The 20,854-nt window shown below is 32.2% G+C and overlaps 1 protein-coding gene across 1 annotated transcript in view; it reads left to right on the top strand.

Annotated features, from left to right (window-relative positions):
• The window catches only part of LOC115883011, a 32,053-nt gene that overhangs the window by 7,612 nt on the left and 3,587 nt on the right, over positions 1-20,854 (top strand). The window contains exons 4-9 of the mRNA XM_030901283.1: positions 3,362-3,551; positions 6,325-6,579; positions 6,639-6,795; positions 12,981-13,185; positions 16,881-17,038; positions 17,097-17,353. Of these exons, the coding sequence (XP_030757143.1) occupies positions 3,362-3,551; positions 6,325-6,579; positions 6,639-6,795; positions 12,981-13,185; positions 16,881-17,038; positions 17,097-17,353 (1,222 nt within the window). The remainder of the gene's footprint in view (positions 1-3,361; positions 3,552-6,324; positions 6,580-6,638; positions 6,796-12,980; positions 13,186-16,880; positions 17,039-17,096; positions 17,354-20,854) is intronic.

Here is a 20,854-nt window from a genome sequence, read left to right on the forward strand (position 1 = left end):
TGTCCCATTTTAATTAAGTTTTTTTTTTATAAAAACAAAAACAGCACTGAACTGTCTGACTGAACAGAACAATGAATTGAAAATTTAAGATTTAAGGTTATGGTTCAATACAGTTGCAAAAAGGTAGTGACTCTACGTCCTACCAACGTAAGAATAAGGAAATCTAAACAACGTTGGAATTAGTAAAACAGACGACGTTTGCATAACGTTGGAATAGGTCCTGAAACTGACGTCGGAAAACTCTATATTATCCAACGTTGTAACTACGTTGTCCAAATCACCTAAAGATCACTTAAGCAAAAAAGGTTACAAGACAACGTTTATTCGACGTCGCAGAATCTTCTACTTTGCTGTAGTACTAGTCCAACGTCGGCACAACGTTATAAAAACGTTTAAATTTATTTTAATACCCAAGGTAGGGAGCTAACTATTTTTTGTAACTAATCCAACGTTGTGTTTAGTAAACATGTGGTCGCAAGTCGTGAAAATGCTACTTGGGGAGGGGTGTCTCACTCGCGTAAAAAATGTACACGTACTGCCAAAATATCCTTCCACTGCTAAGCGACTGCCAATGACTATGAAGAAGACTGCCTATGATTGCCATGTAATTATTATAGGCGACTGCCATAAGACTGCCAATGACTGCCAGCGACTGCCAAGAAAATGTACAGGTAATTCCAATAGTGAGACACCCCTCGGGCTTTCCAATCTAAACTTGTTGCATTTATCTATGAGTCTGTCTAGTCTCCTGTATCCTCGGTTGTATCCATGTTGTATCCAAGAACAGTTAACCTAATTTTATTTATTATCCAATTATAAACAGTTAACCTAAATTATTAGTTTACCGTTCTTAGGTTGTATCCATAGAGAAAGCATAATATTTAGCTTATAAAACAATAAACTTCTGATTTCTAACCAAAATTTTTCTTGACAGGCCAAAATGACATTCCTCGCAAATTTTGAAGTATAATTAGTGGAAATGTCAAAAGTTTGTTAACTTTTTCCACTAACTGAAAATTACTACCACTAATTATGACGTTCTAAATGCTTACATTATAACTAGGTGAACAAAAATACTACTACTATTCTACGGCTAATTGAAACTACTAATTTACTCCACTGATTTCGAGGTTCTGAATGAAGCTTATCTCCAACGAGTCAGGGAAGATTTCTACAGACGACAATAAAAAAATGACAAAGAATATTATTTACTTGTGAATTAAAATGACATGCTTCAACTGTCATTGCCATGTATCCTCTGGTTGAAGATACTATATATCTCTTATTGTGTATAGTGTCGTATACACCAAAAAATTTATAATTATTTTTTCTTATATAACATACAATATTACTTTTAATTTAGCTTAATCATAACTTTGACTGTTGTATCATAAAAATAACACCTGCAATTACTTAATCATCATTCAAATTATGGACATCAATTCGCAATAAAGATCTTTGGGTCCAGAAACTATAGGTCAATTAGTATAGAGAGTTTGGTAATAAAAAGAAGAAAAACCAAACAAACCAAACTAAACAAAAATAAATTAATTATAAATATATAAACAGTTATTATTTACATCAACAAAACTTTCTTAACAGTATTTAAGGTACATAAAGGGCCATGCTATTACTACCGCTTTCCCGTTCAAAATATTTTAATCAAGTTGCGATGAGCTTTTTACGGCTGTTAAGCTGACTTGTACACTTCGCATTAAAAGAGGTTCTAAAATGAACAATGTTCGACTGCGAGGTCTGCTAGTAAACATTTTTAAGCTTAAAGCAAAGAATATAAAATATACCTAGCTAGAAAAAGAATGGACTCTGCCATACTGAAAAATGGTCCTACAGAAGTGGCGCCATCTATTGAGTAGGGCTTGTTTTAAATGGATCGAAGCGCGGGCTTTTTAAATGAGCGTATTTATTGAATTTTACTCTAAAATAATTAAATTTGATTATTAAATCTTATTTTTTACACAAATTCAACAATACTAATAACAATGTGTAATTGTGATGTGTAAAAAATAAGATTTAACAATTTAATTTATACAATTATTAAATAAAATTAAAGCCAAACATGTGTAAATATTATTTCTTATTTAAAGTTTTTATTTATAAGTCAAATATTTAAACATCGTGTATTATAATAAAACAAGACCAACGTAATACGCCCAAAGTTTTTTTTGTAAATGGAGTAAATATAAATAGGTACTTAAACAATGGCAAAAATAAAAGACTTACATTATATTTTTAGGGCCACAAACAAAAGGAATTGTCTAATAAAAACACATATAACAAATTATAGTTTGAAAAACGTTTTGATAATCATTTTTGATATTATGATTGGCGCTATGACAACTTAATAGAAGATTATTTTCTTTTATCTATGTATGACAACGACAATATTTTTGAGAATTCGACAATAGTATGACAATGGCCGTTGGAAACTACGGCAACTACAAAAAAAATCTGACTAAACGCCATCTGGCAATAACTAGTAGCAACTTCTTAACCTAAAAATACAGTGACTATATTCAAGACCTAAAAATTAATTGCACTACCATCTAGCGCCCGAGGCCGGAACTATTTTATTTGAAATCTATATCAGCTCGGCGTAGAATATATCCATGGTTGACAACAATCATAGATAAATGAAACAAGTTTAGATTGGATAGTGCCCATAAGGACAATGTAAACACTGTATTTGGCGCTCTTCTTGCAACGGTCGCGACCCAAAACTTTTGAAAATTTCGGAGCGGTTCGGCTTTTTCCGGAATTATATCGCCAAATATTGTTTATTCAAATTTATTATTATTTTCGTTTAATTTTATAAATAAAATACAGTGTGTTGCATACAAGAAACTTTATTTTATTAAAGGACGCATGTATGAAATACCTATGAAACATTGGAAACCGACACACAGCACAGCTTTTTAAGTTTTTAATGCCACTTTTTCACAATTATCACCGGTTGGAGTAAATAAAAATTGAATTAAACTCACAAGATAGCGATAATTACTTTGAAAATGGACGCTATAAACACTTTTCGGAATTTCTTTAATGAGAGCGGTTTAGATTTTGAAAGATTATTATGATTTTTGAAGATTCTGACTTTGACAAGAGAAAATTATTTCTGTTTTTGTTTGCCGTTGTTCTTAGCGACCGCTATAGCAGCGCCAGATCGCGTAAAACGGTCGCGACCAATCTAAACTTGTTGCATTTATCTATGACAACAATGAATTTAAAAATTGCGCCCTCGATTACGTAACTCAAAGTTTAATATCAAATATACAGCTACATCCAATCGAATTAAATTTAATTATTAGAATTTTCATACTGCACTAATTTTATCAAATTTTAGTATTATGGACTAACTTCCAAACAGTTTAAAGCATTAACTGAAACACTAAAACCAAACTCGCGTGTAACAAACCTAATTCTTGAAGATAATTGGTTGAACGTAGAAATGGTATCTATGCTGTGCGACACCATTGTTGAAAACACTGCTCTGCACTATTTAAGCTTGAGAGAATGTAGAATTGGAGAGGAAGGTATAATTTGCTACGATTTGCAAGTATTAGCTTTTATTAAAGCTTATAATATGACATGAATGTTCACCAACGTATTGACTGTTTACCATTTTTTTTCTATTTACCAGAACTATTAATGTCCAGTAGATGTATTTAAACAGATATATTGTAGTAAGTGTAGTACATAGTGTTTTGCATTATCTGAGATAAGTGTTTAACAGTTTGTTGTACCGGGTTTTCCACTAAGAATAGCTCTCGGTTGTATCACAGATTAGGTATACTATATGTATACAGATAAAAATCTTATCCCTAATTCGTGGTACGAAAATTGTTTTTTATGACTATGTGCAAACAAGTAAAATTTCCTGTGCGCAAAAATAAACTCGTGTAAAATAACAATAAACAGCGTAATAGAGAGATATCGCTAAACCGAATAGCGTGCGTGGACGTTAATAAGGCCAGGTGTTATTTTCTTTACGTGAGGTGGTATTAACTCTCTTCATTTATAGTTATCGGATCGGAAAGAATTCTGTTCGCGTCGCGTCCGCTATTTAAACTTAACCTAACTTTGAATTTAAAACTTTGAAATTGTTTTGTTTACTAGGTATTTTAAAACTAAAGGGCTAAAGTGCTTATTTCCAGTGCTTTATTGTTCAACATCTGCCAGTGGGTTTAGGGCAGCAAGTAACAAATTCTCTTAGAAGGGCTAAGTCGTCATCTGCTGTAAACCTAAGCCTCTTTTTATAGGTTCTTTAATATTGGAAGAGGTGGAATCCATATTTTGGGCCATATTCATTTAATTAAAACTAATCCCAGCTACTTAAGTATCAAATTACCTAATAAAACTAAAGTAATAATTCAAAACAATTCAAACATAACCTAAAATAAAAGATCTCGCCGGCCGGTCCCGGTTGTCAAATACTCGCACATGCTCATTTAAGCAATTTTAAAACGTTTATTACGTGAGGCGGTAACGTTATTAGCGGGTGTTGCGTTAAAAATTGACTCGCGCATATCGTAACCATGATAATGTACGCGTAAATACTGCATGACGCTATTCGGTTTTCCGATATCTGTCTAATAACTGTGGCGGTCAGGCGCTGTGCACAATTTTAGAGGTCATAAGTGGGCGTGCTATGTGCGCAAAGTAGTAACCTAACTAGTTCCCGATTCCGAAAATTGGAACCACGAAAGACAATAAAGAAAAAAACAAAGTCTATAATGTGTATAATCTGTGGTTGTATCTTCGAAATTATCAGTCGTAGAGGCTACAAAAAACAATATTTCTGTCATTTCTGTCTAAAAAAGTCATGAGAAATTGCTGGAAATTATTTTCAAGTCTCTAAAATGGCTGCTAGAGAGTGCAACTACTATGGCAAATAAAAAAATGAAAGTTTTTTGAATTTTACTTAGATAAGTTTGTAATATAAATAATAGCATCATAATCTACAGCAAATTTTGAACTTTTTTTTGTTTGAACCATTTTACACTCCCTTCTAAAGTGGACTGGCAGAAGAAAGTTACATTTGTTTTTATGCAGGGTGAGAAAAGAAACATATACATATTTTCTTTGCCGTTTTTCTAATAAGTAAAAATAACCGAGTTATTTTAATTTGAAAATAAAAAAAAATATTTTTTTCTTAAATTTTGAGAACCACTGTATCTTTTCTGGGTTTCCTTTGTTATAAATTTAATCTGTTACCTATGCTGCCTTAATATCAAGATATGATGTTTTTTAACTAAAAATAAAAAAAAAATCAAAACTTTTTCAAAAAATTCCAAATTTTCAATAATTTTTTTGCGAATAAAACCTCATACACGTGTTTCTGGTGTCGAAATATACTACCTTTATTTGCACATATTTAAGACTCACCCTCTATAAATATTGATAACTCCGGAGTGGATATTTGGAATCCAATAAATTAAAGCTCGTTTAAAAGAGCGCTCCTTACTTTACCTTTTTTCGCTAATTACCTATTTAAGTTTTTTACTCTTTACTACCAGCTATAATTTCATACACATCGTATTTAATTTTTATAAAAAAACGCTTAATGTTTATTAACTTGTAAGCAGGGTTCGGAAGTAGTTAATTAAGACGTAATTTACCAGATTAACTACTTGTAGTTTTTCTTCAAAAACTACGTCTTTTCCCGTTCATTAACTACACGAAAACTACGTTAATAAACTATGTATTGATATTATGAATAATTTTCCTTTGTATGAGGTGTAATAGAGATAATATGATGTAAATATTATATTTAAAGCCATATTTCTTCTGTTTTCTTAAATACATTATGTGTTTTTAAAGCTTCAACTTATTATAACCTCACCTCAAACCTTTGATATTTGAAAGTTTGAAAGCAAAGGCTAGATATTATAGTTTATATGGTATAATATAGAGTAAAACGAGCTCTTTTAAATGAGCTGTAGTTTATTGGATTTCGATTACCCAGTCGGGAGTTATTAACATTTTTAAAAAAACGGATCTAACCTTCCCCCACCACTGCATTTTAGTAGATAAAGCACAATGGTTCTAACAAAAAAAAATCCGAAATTTACAGATGATTATGATGCCATTATGTATAGCACACCTTATCTAGGCAAAATTTTCTCATTCGCCATAGCAGTTGCACCCTCTAGGAACATTTTTAGAAAGTCAAAATCATTTCCAGCAATTTCTCATGACCTTATTAGTCATAAATATTTCTTTCCGCAGGCTCTACGGCTAATAATTTTCGAGATGCAACCATTAAACACTCGGTACATCGTATTTTACTAATTTTCTTTTGTATAGGGGCTGAAAAATTAGGAAAGGTCTTAGCCAGCCTCCAGTCGATAAAATCGTTGGACCTGAGCTTCAACGATATAGGCGACCATGGACTCCTACATCTTCAAAACGGACTGTCAGAAAATATGTCACTGAAAAAACTGAATATCAGCCACAACAACCTAACCGAAGCATCCGGCGAAGCCTTAGAGAAAATACTTATGGCAAACAAGTATATCGAAGATATCGATTTATCCTGGAGCGGATTTTTTACGACGCAATGTAAAAAGACTTGGCAACAATGTTTACGAGGTTTAACGTAAATCGTAGATGCATTTTAGGCAACAAGAGACTATTTAATGCTTTGACTAGAAGCAACAGGATTAAAGTATTGAATTTGGCCTGGAACGGAATAGGAGATCCACAGGCTGCCAGACCAATCTCTAGGTACATACGAGCGACGGATACTTTAGAGGAGTTGGATCTAAGCAACAACAGGTTAGAGGAATCAAATACTTTTTTAAAGATATATTTACGTGTATAGGCTAGGTACATTTCAGTTGATTTCAACAAATTCCGACCGCAGCGCTTCAACGGCAGAAATCAGAAATTATCAGTATACTAAGGGCAGGCAAAGGTTAGTCTTGGGTCGAGATTTCCGTATGTAAGAAGAGTACAATGCGTTTATAATGTACTGAACAAAGAGGGAACAGTAAACACGTTGCCAAACGCACGAAATAAACCGAGAAACTGCGCACATTTCTAAGAGACGTGGAAGGGGATATAGCAGATTTGTCGCAGTGCACCGGTCGACCCAATCAGTACCACGTTAGTACCACGTTAGTACCACGTTAGTACCACAATTAGTACTTAAAGTTCTAGTGAAAAGTGTACCTTCATCATGCGTTCAGCTTCACTATTTAATTACGTCTGGCGATACTTTATATGTTTATTTATTAACGAGTCGTTGTAATTTTCCCCAGAGCTTGAAAATTTTTAAGTGCAAGTTAGAAACACTTGCAATTGTGATAAAAATAAGTTTTAGTTTGTTTAAGTTTGAGTTGGTATTCGATAATGGTCGCGCTATTAGAACTCTGAATTCCAAATGAATCGATATATTTCAAAATCTATTAAAAATAATTGATTATCCTAACGATATCCTTATAATTCTATTTTAGATGCTCAGGAACATATCTAATGATTTTATCTAGTTATATTTTCGAAAAAAAAGTCGTTTAAAAATAAGCGGTTTGCGATCGTGATTTTATTTTACCCGATAGGGAAAGACGTACCGGCAATGCCGCAACAGCACACCGTCGCATTTCTTTCACTCCGACTTAATAAGATCCCTATCCGATTTACTTCCACACATGTAAGTAAGTTCCGACCAGAGAAATAGAAGGGATAGAGAATGAGCTTCAACATGCGCAGAAGGTCTAATCAAGTTGGGCGCCATATTCCAGGTCTCCGTGTCATTTTGTATATAGGTGGTAATCTATAAGTAATCAAATATCAATTTGCTGTTTTCAACCATACGGGGGGCAATTTAAATTTAGTGAAATTCTATCATTTATTATGGTTAGTTAACATTAATATGATTTATTTAATTAGCAGTTTCAAAACTGCGTACAAATATTGGTATATAATACACTAAATATACGAATATTCTGACAAAAGACGCTACGGACAGATGCCCTTTTCGTCGTTAAACACTCGAAATGCCATTAAATAAGTATTTACAATTATTTCATGTTTACTTGTACAGAATTACGCGTTTCAATTTAAGATTTTTGCAAATTTGGTAAAAATTGTTCTAAACAACTTTTTGTTCAAGTTGTATATTCATAAAAAACATTTGGTTCATAATTATTTTTGATGATTACTTACCTTGTATTTTTAATATAAACCTAGAAAAAATATGTTTTTGTTTTATTTTTTTTTATTCGTCCCTTCAAATTGTGTTACAAAAACTGTTACATAACATGTCCTCTAACAAATATTTTCATAATACATAAACATCATTGATTTTATTATGGGTATTATTATTAGTATTTATCCTGGTTTTTGTCGACAAAAAAAACTCAGTCTTGTAATAGAACATCAATTTTATATTTCGTAAAATTATTTTGATACAAATTCAATTTGTCAAAATTCAAGTCATTAATATATTGATAAACAACCCAAATTATTCCTAAATATTTTATTATAAAAAAAAACAGTTTTCGGTAAGTTTGTAAAACACATTATCGTTTGTCTTAATACTACAAAAAATAATTTATTTTTTGCACAAAAGAAGCTTGTCGATCCTTATTTGTCCATACCAAAATTCTGTATGTACAACATACATATGCCTAATTTATTATTAAGAAAATTAGATTATATGATCTCAGAATTTTAAGAAATTTTTTTTAAGATAAAATAGTTTCTTCTCAACTGTAATATTGTCAACTTTGGCCTGTATTTTATCTATTTAAAAACATGGGATTGACAATCCCCTGATTAAGTTTCATTGCATCAAATACCTTTGCTATAAATCCTGGCTCACAATTTAAGGCCATTGCAAAATGCTTTTGAGCTTCATCATAGATTTTACAAGAATAAAAGTGTAATATTGAAACAAAGTAACATTGTAAGCTTCATGACTAATAATCTCATTTTTAACACTCTTTAAATATCATCTCGTTAACAATTATGAATATTATATGATTTTTCTCAGTGATTTGTGGCACAGATACAAATTAATATATGCCCATAACAGTTTTTAAATAAGAAACTTCTGCCTACAGATTTAATTTTCTTATTGGCATAATACCCTTTCTTCCTATATAAATCTTGCCATTTTTTCAGTCCAATGTTCCTTGTTTTTACAGTTGTAGGAATACTAAAAATGTTGACTATAGAACTCGATACTATGTTTGAAAAAGCCTTCATACCTGTAACTGTGCATAAATCTAATTAACTGAATTCTCCTCCTCTTGACACTCTGAACACGGCTGCTGCTAATGTTAGAAATATTTAGCACAAAACTACAACTATCTACAACAAACTTTACAATAAAAGTGTTAAATTTTCGCTGTTCGATAAAATACCCTATCTTATGTTTTCTTTTCCTCCAAATAATCTTCTTGTCAAGTAAGGACCAATCTTATTTGATATATTTCTGGTCACTTGAACTTGTGCTTTCATGGACACTATAAGAGTGCACTGTTTTACACAAGCACGAACATTGATTCCAAGTATCTTTTTCGTCCACATGTAATAAAAACATCCTCTTTAAATGGCCACATCATACACTTATTTTTGACCATTCCCAATTACAATCACGATTTTTACAAATCGTCTTTAGGAAAACTAAAAATAAACAGTTTTGAATCATCTGTAAACACGATTATGTTGTATAAACTTACACATGAAAACTAATCATTATTCCCGGCGTATTAGCTTTCTTAGAATGACTATGAATATACAACAAGCCTTTTTGAATTAGTGTTTAGAATAATTGAGATAATAATAAATTTTAACTAGATAACAACACAAACGAAAAACAAAACAAAACAAATAGATGCCAATTAAAGAGGGGAAGTGACAGCGAGACCTGGAAGATGTCTGCCATCTTGTCGTCGACAAAAATTTGGATGCGCACTCGTCGAAGCTCATTCTCCCACTTCTATATCTCTGGTTCCGACCCAAAAGTAACAGTTGCCAGCACGGTATATTTCATGCTGCCGTCCCGGTTACAGTTCATGTTGATCGCATTAAAATAATATTGAAATCGTAAAAAGTATTTTAGTTTTTTGCTAGTGCAGTTATTGAGACTATAAAACGCTCAGGTATGAGGTTTGTGTGATGTAACGTTTCGGGTAAAATAAGTGAAAAAGAATTCGAACTAGGCGTCGACGTCGTGTTGTGTTGTGACAATTTCAAATGTTAATAAAATTACCGAAAAAATGTTAACGCGTAAAGGAGAGCGTAATTAGGGCGTTGTTAGGTGCCCCAATAACATTCAATAACTCAACTTTCCCGGATATTCTACTCTCCCGAAACTACCGGAATTTATTTTTTGCGCTGAGGATTCAGTAGGTAGCTCTCGGTAGCTCTGCTGTAAAAAATGTGAAGTTGCCACATTTATTTTTTTTTCCTATTACATTTATTGTCATATTGATTTCAGACCAATAATCAACGAGTATATTCGTATAATGTAATAAAATTACTGTAAATCACTATAAATACGGGTAATGGTGTGGATCCGGTGGCTGATCTTTTGAAACGAGTTTTTGCTGCATATAGTCACAGATACTACGCATGCGCACATCTTCGATGTTGCCAGATTGCAAGTTATTTTGGAATTATTTTCAGTAGAAAACAAATATGTGCTTTTCAGTGTTTTTTTGCCAATATATACCGTATGATCGAGAAAACGGTGTTCACTTGGCTGAGAAATGACGATTGAGGACATTTCCCATATAAAATGACAGCGATCTTTATTACATTTTAAATATTTCGCACAACACGTGAACGCTTATTATGTATTTTCATAGTCAATAAAATTAAATAGAAATAAAACTCTAGATTCCTATAATTAATCTAATTGCTCTAGATTATTATGCTACGTTTAAAAAGGGCTTTATTCGGGAAAAAAAATTCGGGAAATTAAAAGGGATGTGTCCAAGTTTTTTCTTTTTTTTTAATTTTTAAACGCTGTAGCTCCATGTCATGTTCATAATAGTTCTTTTTAACATTCCATCAAAACTACGGAGGCCTTAAAAGGCCTTTTAGCCTCCGTAATTAAAATTGTAGAATCAGCTTCAGCAACATTAACAGTTACCTTGTTTAATTCTGCTTATACATATATTGAATTAATTTTTCTGCTACCTTAAGATTTCTCTATTCTTACACCTAATTTATGTGATTTTCTTAGCATATATGATTTATAAACCATATTTTTCCTAATAAAAGGATGGAATAAGATATGCAAAATTAAGATATTTTAACATTTATTTTCCAGACAAAGCATAATATATTATTAAGATTAAGACATAACAAATATTATAAGAAAGATCTTAATATAAATCACAAACTAACTAAGTCTTAATTTGGTCTTGTATAAACACAGGTATAAAAATAATAAGATCAAAACTCAATCTTCACCATATTGTAAAGATTTGGCATTATAGGAAACAAGAAATTACAGTAAATTAAGAAAAGAATATCAAAGTACACGATATTAAATACTGTAATGTATTCTACGACACAAACCATCTCCCTTCTAAAGAGAAAAAGATAAAACATAAAGCTTATTTTAGTCTTATCACCACACTCTTCGATAAAATATATGTCTAAAATTGCTATTAATCCACTAACTTGATATATACACACCATAATCAAAGTATATTATATTAGTAACATTATAGGTAAAATGTTACCTCTATCTCCCATTGACGTATATTGTTCTATAATACTCGTCATGGTAGTACTTCAATACATCAATATACATATAATCAAAACTATTGTTGCCTGTAAATAACTAGAAATTAAATAACTTGAAAGAAATAAAATAATTCTAATAAGTTTAAAAGCATTAAGAAAAAATCCGTAAATGATAATTTTTAATTCTAATGTAAATATATAAATAAATGTTATTATTATTACAATTTTATATATTCAATTTTATATATCATTCCTTAATTTTGGATATCAAGATAAACCTGAAATTATAAAATTAATCATAGAATTTGTATTATTATTGATTAACACCAATTAACACTCCAAAAAAAAATTTCAACTGCAAATAATTCGAAAATAAACTGCAATTTGGCAACATTGACGATGTGCGCTTGCGTAGTATCGCTGATCAAATGCAGCAAATATGGGCTTCAAGGTCAGCCACCGGATCCACACCTTTACCTAAATACGAATAGTTTGTCAGGTTCAGTTTTTTTTCTCTTGATGTTTTCTTCTGAAATAAAATTAAGCCTTAACATTATTAGGCATTTGCATAAAAGTGTGTATTTTGGGTGGTATTCCACAAAATTTGTAGGCTATTGAGGAAACGGAAAATGTCGAGATTACAGAAATAAATTGAAAATAATATTAATATTAAAATAGCATTATATGTCACTTTTTCAAACATGACTTTCAAATCCTTCAATTTAACAGCTGTTAGTATAGTAAACGCCACGAATGTTTGGGAGTGATTCATCGGTAGCTACCATGTGAACTAATCTGTTCAAGGTCACATAAAACTTAATTCCAGTGTCGTGGTCTTTCAAGTCATACAATAATCAATATATAATCTGTTGTAATTTGTTGTTTTAACTGTCAAAGTCTTGTCAAAACATATATTTGGTTATAAATATAAAATGGAATGCCCCATTGGTTGCACTGTAAGCACACCAATGGACTGACGCACAAAAACGAATCAATCAAAGAAACGCGATATAGTATCGTCTTTGTCAATCACGCTAACATTTTAGAATAAGTAGTAGGAGCGCAGGCACATGATTAGACCGGGCCGCTAAAAACCTACGTCTGCGGTAAAAATTTACGTTTTTAATGTAAAAATGATAGCGCGCGTGTCGATTCTAACTTCATCAAGGGATGAATCACTCCCAAACATTTGTGGCGTTAAAAATTAATTTAATGAATATAGGCTGATTTTAAAAATCTCGTTTTTTATGTTATAGATTAGTTGATGAGTCTCTGGGAGTGATTCGTGGTGCAATATTGAAGAACCGCTCTTTAAAAATTGTTAGAATAGGCAATAATATTTACACGCCTGACGATGCCCATTCCTTACTAACAGTTTTAGTGTCAAAAGGAAAGGATCCGGAAGATCCCCTAAAAGTACTAGACATGGAAAATATGTACATAAATAAAACATCTAAACCAGTTAAGTATATCAACAATTGAAGAGTGGAAATACGAAAGGGGGTAAGTGCCAAAATTATTTTTTCAAGATAAATGAGAAAAACACAGTGGATCTGAAAATAATACATTTTTAAAATATATATTAAAATACTATTAATATACATAAAAAATAGACGCTTTTGCTTGGCACTTGCAACTTTTGTTAGGACATGAAGCATGGTATTTATTACGTTTCTAATGCAATGACTTATTACCCCCTTTGGTATTTCCACTCTTCAATTATTAAATCAATAATAACTCATTGTGTATGTTAAAGTAAAGCTTCATTCAGAACCTCGCAACTAGTGGAATAAATTAGTGGTTTTAATTAGCGTAGAAGTTTGTTCGTTTAATTTCAATGTAAACATTCAGAACGCCAAAATTAGTGATATACATCTTCAGTTAGTAGAAAGAGTTAACAAACTTTTTAACTTTTCCACTAATTATACTTTAAAATTTGAGAGGAATGTCATTTTGGCCTCTGATTATCATCCGTCAAGAGAAAATATAGTTAGATACTAAAAGCACGGCATATAAATCACACGGCAGGCTAACTCGCTTTGGCGGGAACGCTACGCGCATATCCTCGCGCACGCCGCCATTTGCGTTTCCATCAACAGAAAGTAACCAGTGTCGTAGTTTTTTCAGCGACAACACACAGTTAGGCAGATTCGACTCAGTAGCGTGCGGCTTAATTTATTTTGATTTTTTTCTTGAGTGATATATTTTGTTTTTGTTGTTTTATTTTTGTTTATTATGTGATATATTTGGTTTTTCTAGTTTTATTTTCGTTTCTTATGTAATATAGTTGCCAATAGGTGCCCGGTGGCGTAGAGGTACAGGCTTTCGTCTACCAATCTCAAGGTAGTGGGTTCGAATCCCAAACCCGGCATTTCATCAACCGACAATTTTTATTAAAATAAAAATAGTTTGGGTACCTAGGTCGACTCAGCCTTAAATGAGTACTTGGGATTCACAATCCTGAGGTAATAATAGGCGGTTGAAGCGTAGTGCTAGCCACATTACCTTCCTTTGTATACCGAACGGCTCTAGTATGGCAAGCTGTACCTTGCTACTCCCAAGGCGTCAAACGCTATATACGGGAGCTATTATTATTATTATGTAATATAATTTGTTTTAGTAGTTTTATTTTTGTTGTTCAATAAAAGTTTCTTTCTGTTTCCTAGAGATCTTATTAGGTATGTATATATGTGATTAATTATTTTAACATATTGTTACGGATTCCGTGGGTCCACTATTTAAACTCACGATAAAATACTTAACGAATTTATTTGTTTCACTCTGTACACACAACTTATACTATTTACAACACAACTTATGCAACTACTATTATTCTAACGGTATTTCGCGGTATTTTCAAACTTCAGACTTCAGACTATCTTCAGACTTTAGACTTCAAACTTCAAACTTGTCCAACTGTCAAAGCGCGGGCCTTATATACCCCCTGGCGGTTGTTTCTAGATTTTTCTAAAGAATTCTATAATTTTCTTTACTTTCTGGCGAATGCGCCAGGTTCCTCAATGCACGTTGCGATTTTTTAGCAGCATGCAGTTATGCAACCAGTAATACACCTTGACAATATTTTAGTTGTGAAAAAAACAGTAGTATACATATTAGGACATTCAGCTAAATAGGAAGATCTAATTAAAAATCTTAACAAACTTTAATATTAGTAAGATTTAATGTTAAATATTTAGTAAAATAAAATTTAATGTTGTATCTAGAATCTAGACATTAAAAATTAAATTTAAAAATCATTATATTATTCATTTAAATATAATTATAAAAATAAATAAAATGAGTATATCGAAAATAAGTTAACAATACATTTTTAGGGCAAGAACATGGGCAATTGCAGCTAATGGAGAAGACTTGATTGAAGATATAAATAAGGTCCACAAGTACAGGGGTGCAACTTTGTTTATGTTTCAAAGCGATAGCAAAGTAATTTGTAGCTTGATGCACTATGTTCAGTAGCAACATCGATTCGTAGCGATATTCTGATTTCTCGCTTTGTGGCGAGGCGACAGTCTAGACACGTGTGCAAGAGTGTGATAGTGATACAATATTTCGCAGCATTTGAGCGGCAATAGTTTTGCAATGAACATAGTATCGATCTGGTTTTGACATCGCTTCTAAACGATCGGTTGCTAACTTGAACAAAGTTGCACCCCAGGTTGTGTTCTGTTCACTTTGAATTTAAAATGTTTACCAATTCACTTTATAACCGTATAAAATACAATGCGGTACCTACTTTATTTCCTGCCATGAAGAAAATAAAAGTTTCTCAAAAAAAATTGTGGATTTATTAATTTGTGAAATTTGAATATTAATAAAATTTGCTACGCCCATTGATGGGCATAATTTGTACGTAGTCTCTTTATATTGTTCGATAAATATTTTATTGGTATATTTTTAATTCTTGTTTGTAACTCCTGGCATGTTTTTGTTAGTTGCATGTTTTTTAATTTTAATTGTCTATTCTCTACAGTGAAATATTTAATTGATTTTTTCATTTTTACTTTTCGAGAAGTATGCGCGGTTAACGATTCATTTGTTTGGACAAAAGTATTGTAAATAAAATTCAGTTTCAGTCAATTACAGTATTTTTTTAATACGACCCTGTCGTATTTTCTGAGAATTTTTTTAATACGTTTTAATCCGGCCCTGACTAGAAACCATAATGGCGCCGACAAGGTCAAATTTTATAGAAATTTTAAACAATGGAATCTGAGTAGAGTTGGCGTGCTGATTGTTTTATGTGCCGTGCTAAAAGTTTGCTGTTTTATAAGTTAAATATTAGGCTTTCTCTGTGGTTACAACTGATTACCGCAATCTGTTGCTAGGATTCTATTAATTTTAATTGTGTTTTTTAGACATTGTGAATGATCGTAAACTAAAATGTATCTTAGTAACAGCTTGCGTTGTCAGTTGTATCCATAGAGAAAGCTTAATATTTAGCTTATAAAACATTCAACTTTTGATTTCTTGTCACAATTTCTCTTGACGGAAGATAATCAAAGGCCAAAATGATATTTCTCGAAAATTTTGAAGTATAATTAGTGAAAAAGTTAAAAGTTTGATAACTTTTTCTACTAATTGAAAAAGACTACCACTAATAATTTTGAAGTTCTGAATGCTTACATTGAAATTAAAGGAACAAACTTCTATGCTAATTGAAACCACTAATTTATTCCACTAATTGCGAGGTTCTGAATGAAGCTTAACTGTCCAATAGATGACTACAACATTTTAAAGCTAGAAGTATAAGTTAAGGTTCAGAAACTAACTAGTAAAAGCTCACATTTACTGAATTGATGACAGTAGGTATTTTTACAAGAGTAATGTTCAACAAATCTCATCAAGGAGGCGGAAATCGACAAAATATCAAGAGACCACTTTTAATCAGCATTAAACTGCTTACACTATTTCGAAAACAACTGAATAAAAAGTCAATGGCGTACATTCTTTTTTTAGAAAAATATTCCAGAGATTACCCATATGCACGTCCCTGGTAAATACGTCGACTCTTTTTTAGCTTTAAAATATGTCGTATTTATAGTATCTTTTACCCTCAAAATTTCATTCGAAACGCTAAAAGTACTTGGAATAAAATTATGATAGATGGAAAATATATAAAAACAATCTTGTTCTAGGTTTTATTAAAAATTATTGCTACTGGCAAAACAGTAAAACTAGGCGGAATATTGAGCGATTATGAAATAAAAGGTCCAAACGTACACAAACTAATATACGACAGATGTAGATATATTTTAATGAAACCCAAGAGGAAAAAAGCCAAAAAGGACTTTGGGTAGAACCAACATCTTCTTCTAAAAATCCAATCAAAAATAACTTATCGCCTTTTATAGTCATTTCATTTTGTCTCTGCCCGACATTCCCATCATCCCTGATGAGTTTTTCAAAGTGATGAAGAAGCTGAAAATAAAGAAGTTGGACGATGCCCTTGTGAAAGGTCTAATGGATTTGTATCCGACGAAAAATCATGAAATTAACTGCCCAGAGTTGGTTAAGGATTATATGAGTCTCTATCCAGAAACTGAGTTGCCACCTGCGAAGCCCAAAAAGCAGAAAAAGGCAAAGGCATCTAAGAAACAGAAGAAACCGGGTAATTTGATAAATAATTAATATACGGGGTGGTTCGAACTGTATCCCGGAATCATCGGCGGCATATTCTGCAGATAAAAATAAGTAAAAAAGTTCGTATAAATGTATGTCCTAAAATGCTTAGTTTCAGAGATACAGGGTGTAAAAGTTTCATTTTTATTTCGATTTTTAGTAATAACTTTTTGTCCGTACCTGTCAGGGCCGGACGATCCTGCGCCCCGAATGCGAGGGGCGCCACGACAGCAACTAAAACACTTAAAAACAGTAATCTAAACAAATAGTAACGAATAACCAGATCAATTATTAATCGATACTATCAATTTTCACATTAAAATACAGCAGTTACTACACAACATAGCGAAAATATCTGACTAAACATTAATCACTACTATATCCTAGACCTATCCTATTATAGTTTACTATGCTCAAAAAATCTTTAGCACGAAAGTTTTGGGATAGATTTGATTTGAAACTGGGATTTGCGAATTCTTAAACAAAATGAAATAAAAAAATATAAATCTAATTTGTTCGTGGTATTTTACAGTTCGTCTGCTGGATCTGTGTCTATGAAAGGAATGCAGACAAAAAACATTTAAATAAACAACAGTATATTTTATACGTCGACTTGACGAGTACGTCACCGCAAATCGCTCCGCCCACTCATTTTATTGGCTACTTGCAAATTTGTCGAATTTTTATTGATGGGATGCGTCCCCAAGCAGCATTTGGACGTCGGGACAACGTTGTGTCACGCGACCAAACGTCGGGGCGCAACGTCGGCACAACCTCGTGCCAACCCTAGTCTGCACTAGTTTGGAGAATAATTTTTGGGTCGAAACGACGTTGGATACCGACGTTGGCTAGAAGCCTAATTTAGTACAAACTGCAACGTTGTTTAAAATCCTAATTCACAGAAATACAAAACTAATATGGCGTCTAAGTCGCGTTTTATCCTAACTTGGGATAATTATAGTAAAAATATTATTTTTATGATTTAGTTAGAGACATATGTCAGATGACAGTGAAGGAAAACAAAACAAAAGTATTTATGTGTGGAGGATGTTTGAAGATCATAATTATTGAAACACCTTAACCGACTCTGTAAATCGTTACCCAAGGCAAAAAAGTTAAACGCAGACAACTTTATTGATAAATGTATTGTTTCTACTTTGAAAAATACTAATGGGCCTTAAAATTAAAGAAGTTTTAAAAATTTTCTTGAATTTTTTTTTTTTAGTAAAATGAGAATAATTTATTCGCAGTCGAAAAAATTGTTTCCGCGTGTTTTTTAGGGTCAAATATTTCAAGTTAATGTATTCAAAAAGCAAGAATTGATATTTTAGGAACGAAACATTTTCTTATTTAACAACATGGCGGCTTTCACTTTGTTGTTTTGGGAGATTAAGATGGAGTAGTTCGAGTAGTCGCATACTGGACTAATAAAGTCGCAGTTCAGCCTTAACAGGTAGTATACTAGTCGCAAGATTGCCTAATTTAGTCATCCTAGAGTCTAGCTTGTGCCGCCCTCTATAATCTAAATAAACGAGGGAGTGGATAAACTATCGGTAATATATGCCGATGTATATTTAAATTTAGTTTTATATGTACCTTTCTTATGTCCCATTTTAAATAAGTTTTTTTTATAAAAACAAAAACAGCACTGAACTGTCTGACTGAACAGAACAATGAAGTGAAAATTTAAGATTTAAGGTTATGGTTCAATACAGTTGCAAAAAGGTAGTGCCTCGACGTCCTACCAACGTAAGAATAAGGAAATCTAAACAACGTTGGAATAAGTAAAACAGACGACGTTTGCATAACGTTGGAATATAGGTCCTGAAACTGACGTCGGAAAACTCTATATTGTCCAACGTTGTAACTACGTTGTCCGAATCACTTAAAGACCACTTAAGCAAAAAAGTTTACATGACAACGGTTATTCGACGTCGCAGAAGCTTCTACTTTGCTGTAGTACTAGTCGAACGTCGGCACAACGTTATAAAAACGTTTAAATTTATTTTAATACCCAAGGTAGGGAGCTAACTATTTTTTGTAACTAATCCAACGTTGTGTTTAGTAAACATGTGGTCGCAAGTCGTGAAAATGCTACTTGGGTCGTCTAATTTTTTTCAAAAAACATCGAGAGAATATCGTTTCCCCTCTCACGGATACCCCGTAGCCACAGAACGGACAGACGTACTGTACTTATAACTCAAAAAGCTATCATCTTTATGTAAATAACCTTCTTTCTATAATTCTTGTTATAGATTTTTTCTAAACAAATTGGTTTGGGTCAAGAGCCAGCAAAATTGACAGTTTTAGACTTACTGCTCAAAATCTCACTTTTTTTACTACCCACTATCCATGCCTTTATTTGTTATTAATGCTGATATGCCCTAAAATTATATGAGGCAAAAATTCATTCGCAAGAAGCTGAAGAGGATCCTGATATCCTTATTATAAAAAATCTTATAAGTTTGATACATTAATTAAATTAATTTATTAACAGTAGTGGGAAAAGATATCAATCTTTTGATGGTTTTGATTGTTCCGGATTCAATATGTAGTAATACACGGAAAATGGTAGTAGAATCGTAGAATTTTCTCATTTGAACAAGGAATGCATCTCAAACACTGGCCGAACCTCATTTTGAAGCCAGCAAAACTGTGTGTTCATCATATACCTACTGATTCTGCACGAAATAATTGATTGTGAAAAAGTAAAGTTTTTTAAATTATTATAGAAAAATAACGCAACTGCTTGCAACTAAATACTAATGTTTTCAAAGATCACTTATACCAGAACGAGACTGCCGAAGTTGGAATTCTATTTCTTATAACTCGATATACCGGGTGCTTCAAAAGTTGATCACCCTTATAACTTGTTTATTTTTTTAGATGAAAAAACGAGATTTGGTATGTTAGTATACGACATAAATTAGGATTAATTGACGTATTCTATTGTTTTTGGTCGCACTGTTTCACCGGAAATTACTACAACTTTTGATTTTTAAATGGCACCCCCGGTCTATTTCTACTTTATGACATATGTTATTTTTTTACATTTTCGCATATGGTTTATTTGAAATTGTAACATGTGGTTCAAAAAGACAATTATTTGACTCGAAATACCAAGAAAAAACGACAACCACAGACGATTGAACGAAGAGAAGAATTTTGAAGTCTTTAAGTGAAAATTTATTGTTAAAGTAGCATAAATATGCTTGGTTGTAGTTAAAGTATAGTATTGAAAGAAAGAGAGAGTTATAATAACATAATAACTAGGGGGGGGCGCCAGATAGGGCACTCGCCCGGTCTCAACATTTTCCTTCCGCCGGCACTGGTACCTGTATAAAACTACTGAGTTAAAAATATACATTTACGACGTTTTTTACGTTAAAATAGTGTCTTGGTAAAAATCGCTACGAGTAATGGTTCTCGAGATATTTGGAATCGAAATTATCAGTACCTCTCATCATTGACATAAATTAAACATGTTGAC

Source organism: Sitophilus oryzae, unplaced genomic scaffold, assembly GCF_002938485.1.
Source record: "Sitophilus oryzae breed Bouriz unplaced genomic scaffold, Soryzae_2.0 scaffold_1801_pilon_pilon, whole genome shotgun sequence".
Taxonomy (NCBI): domain Eukaryota; kingdom Metazoa; phylum Arthropoda; class Insecta; order Coleoptera; family Curculionidae; genus Sitophilus; species Sitophilus oryzae.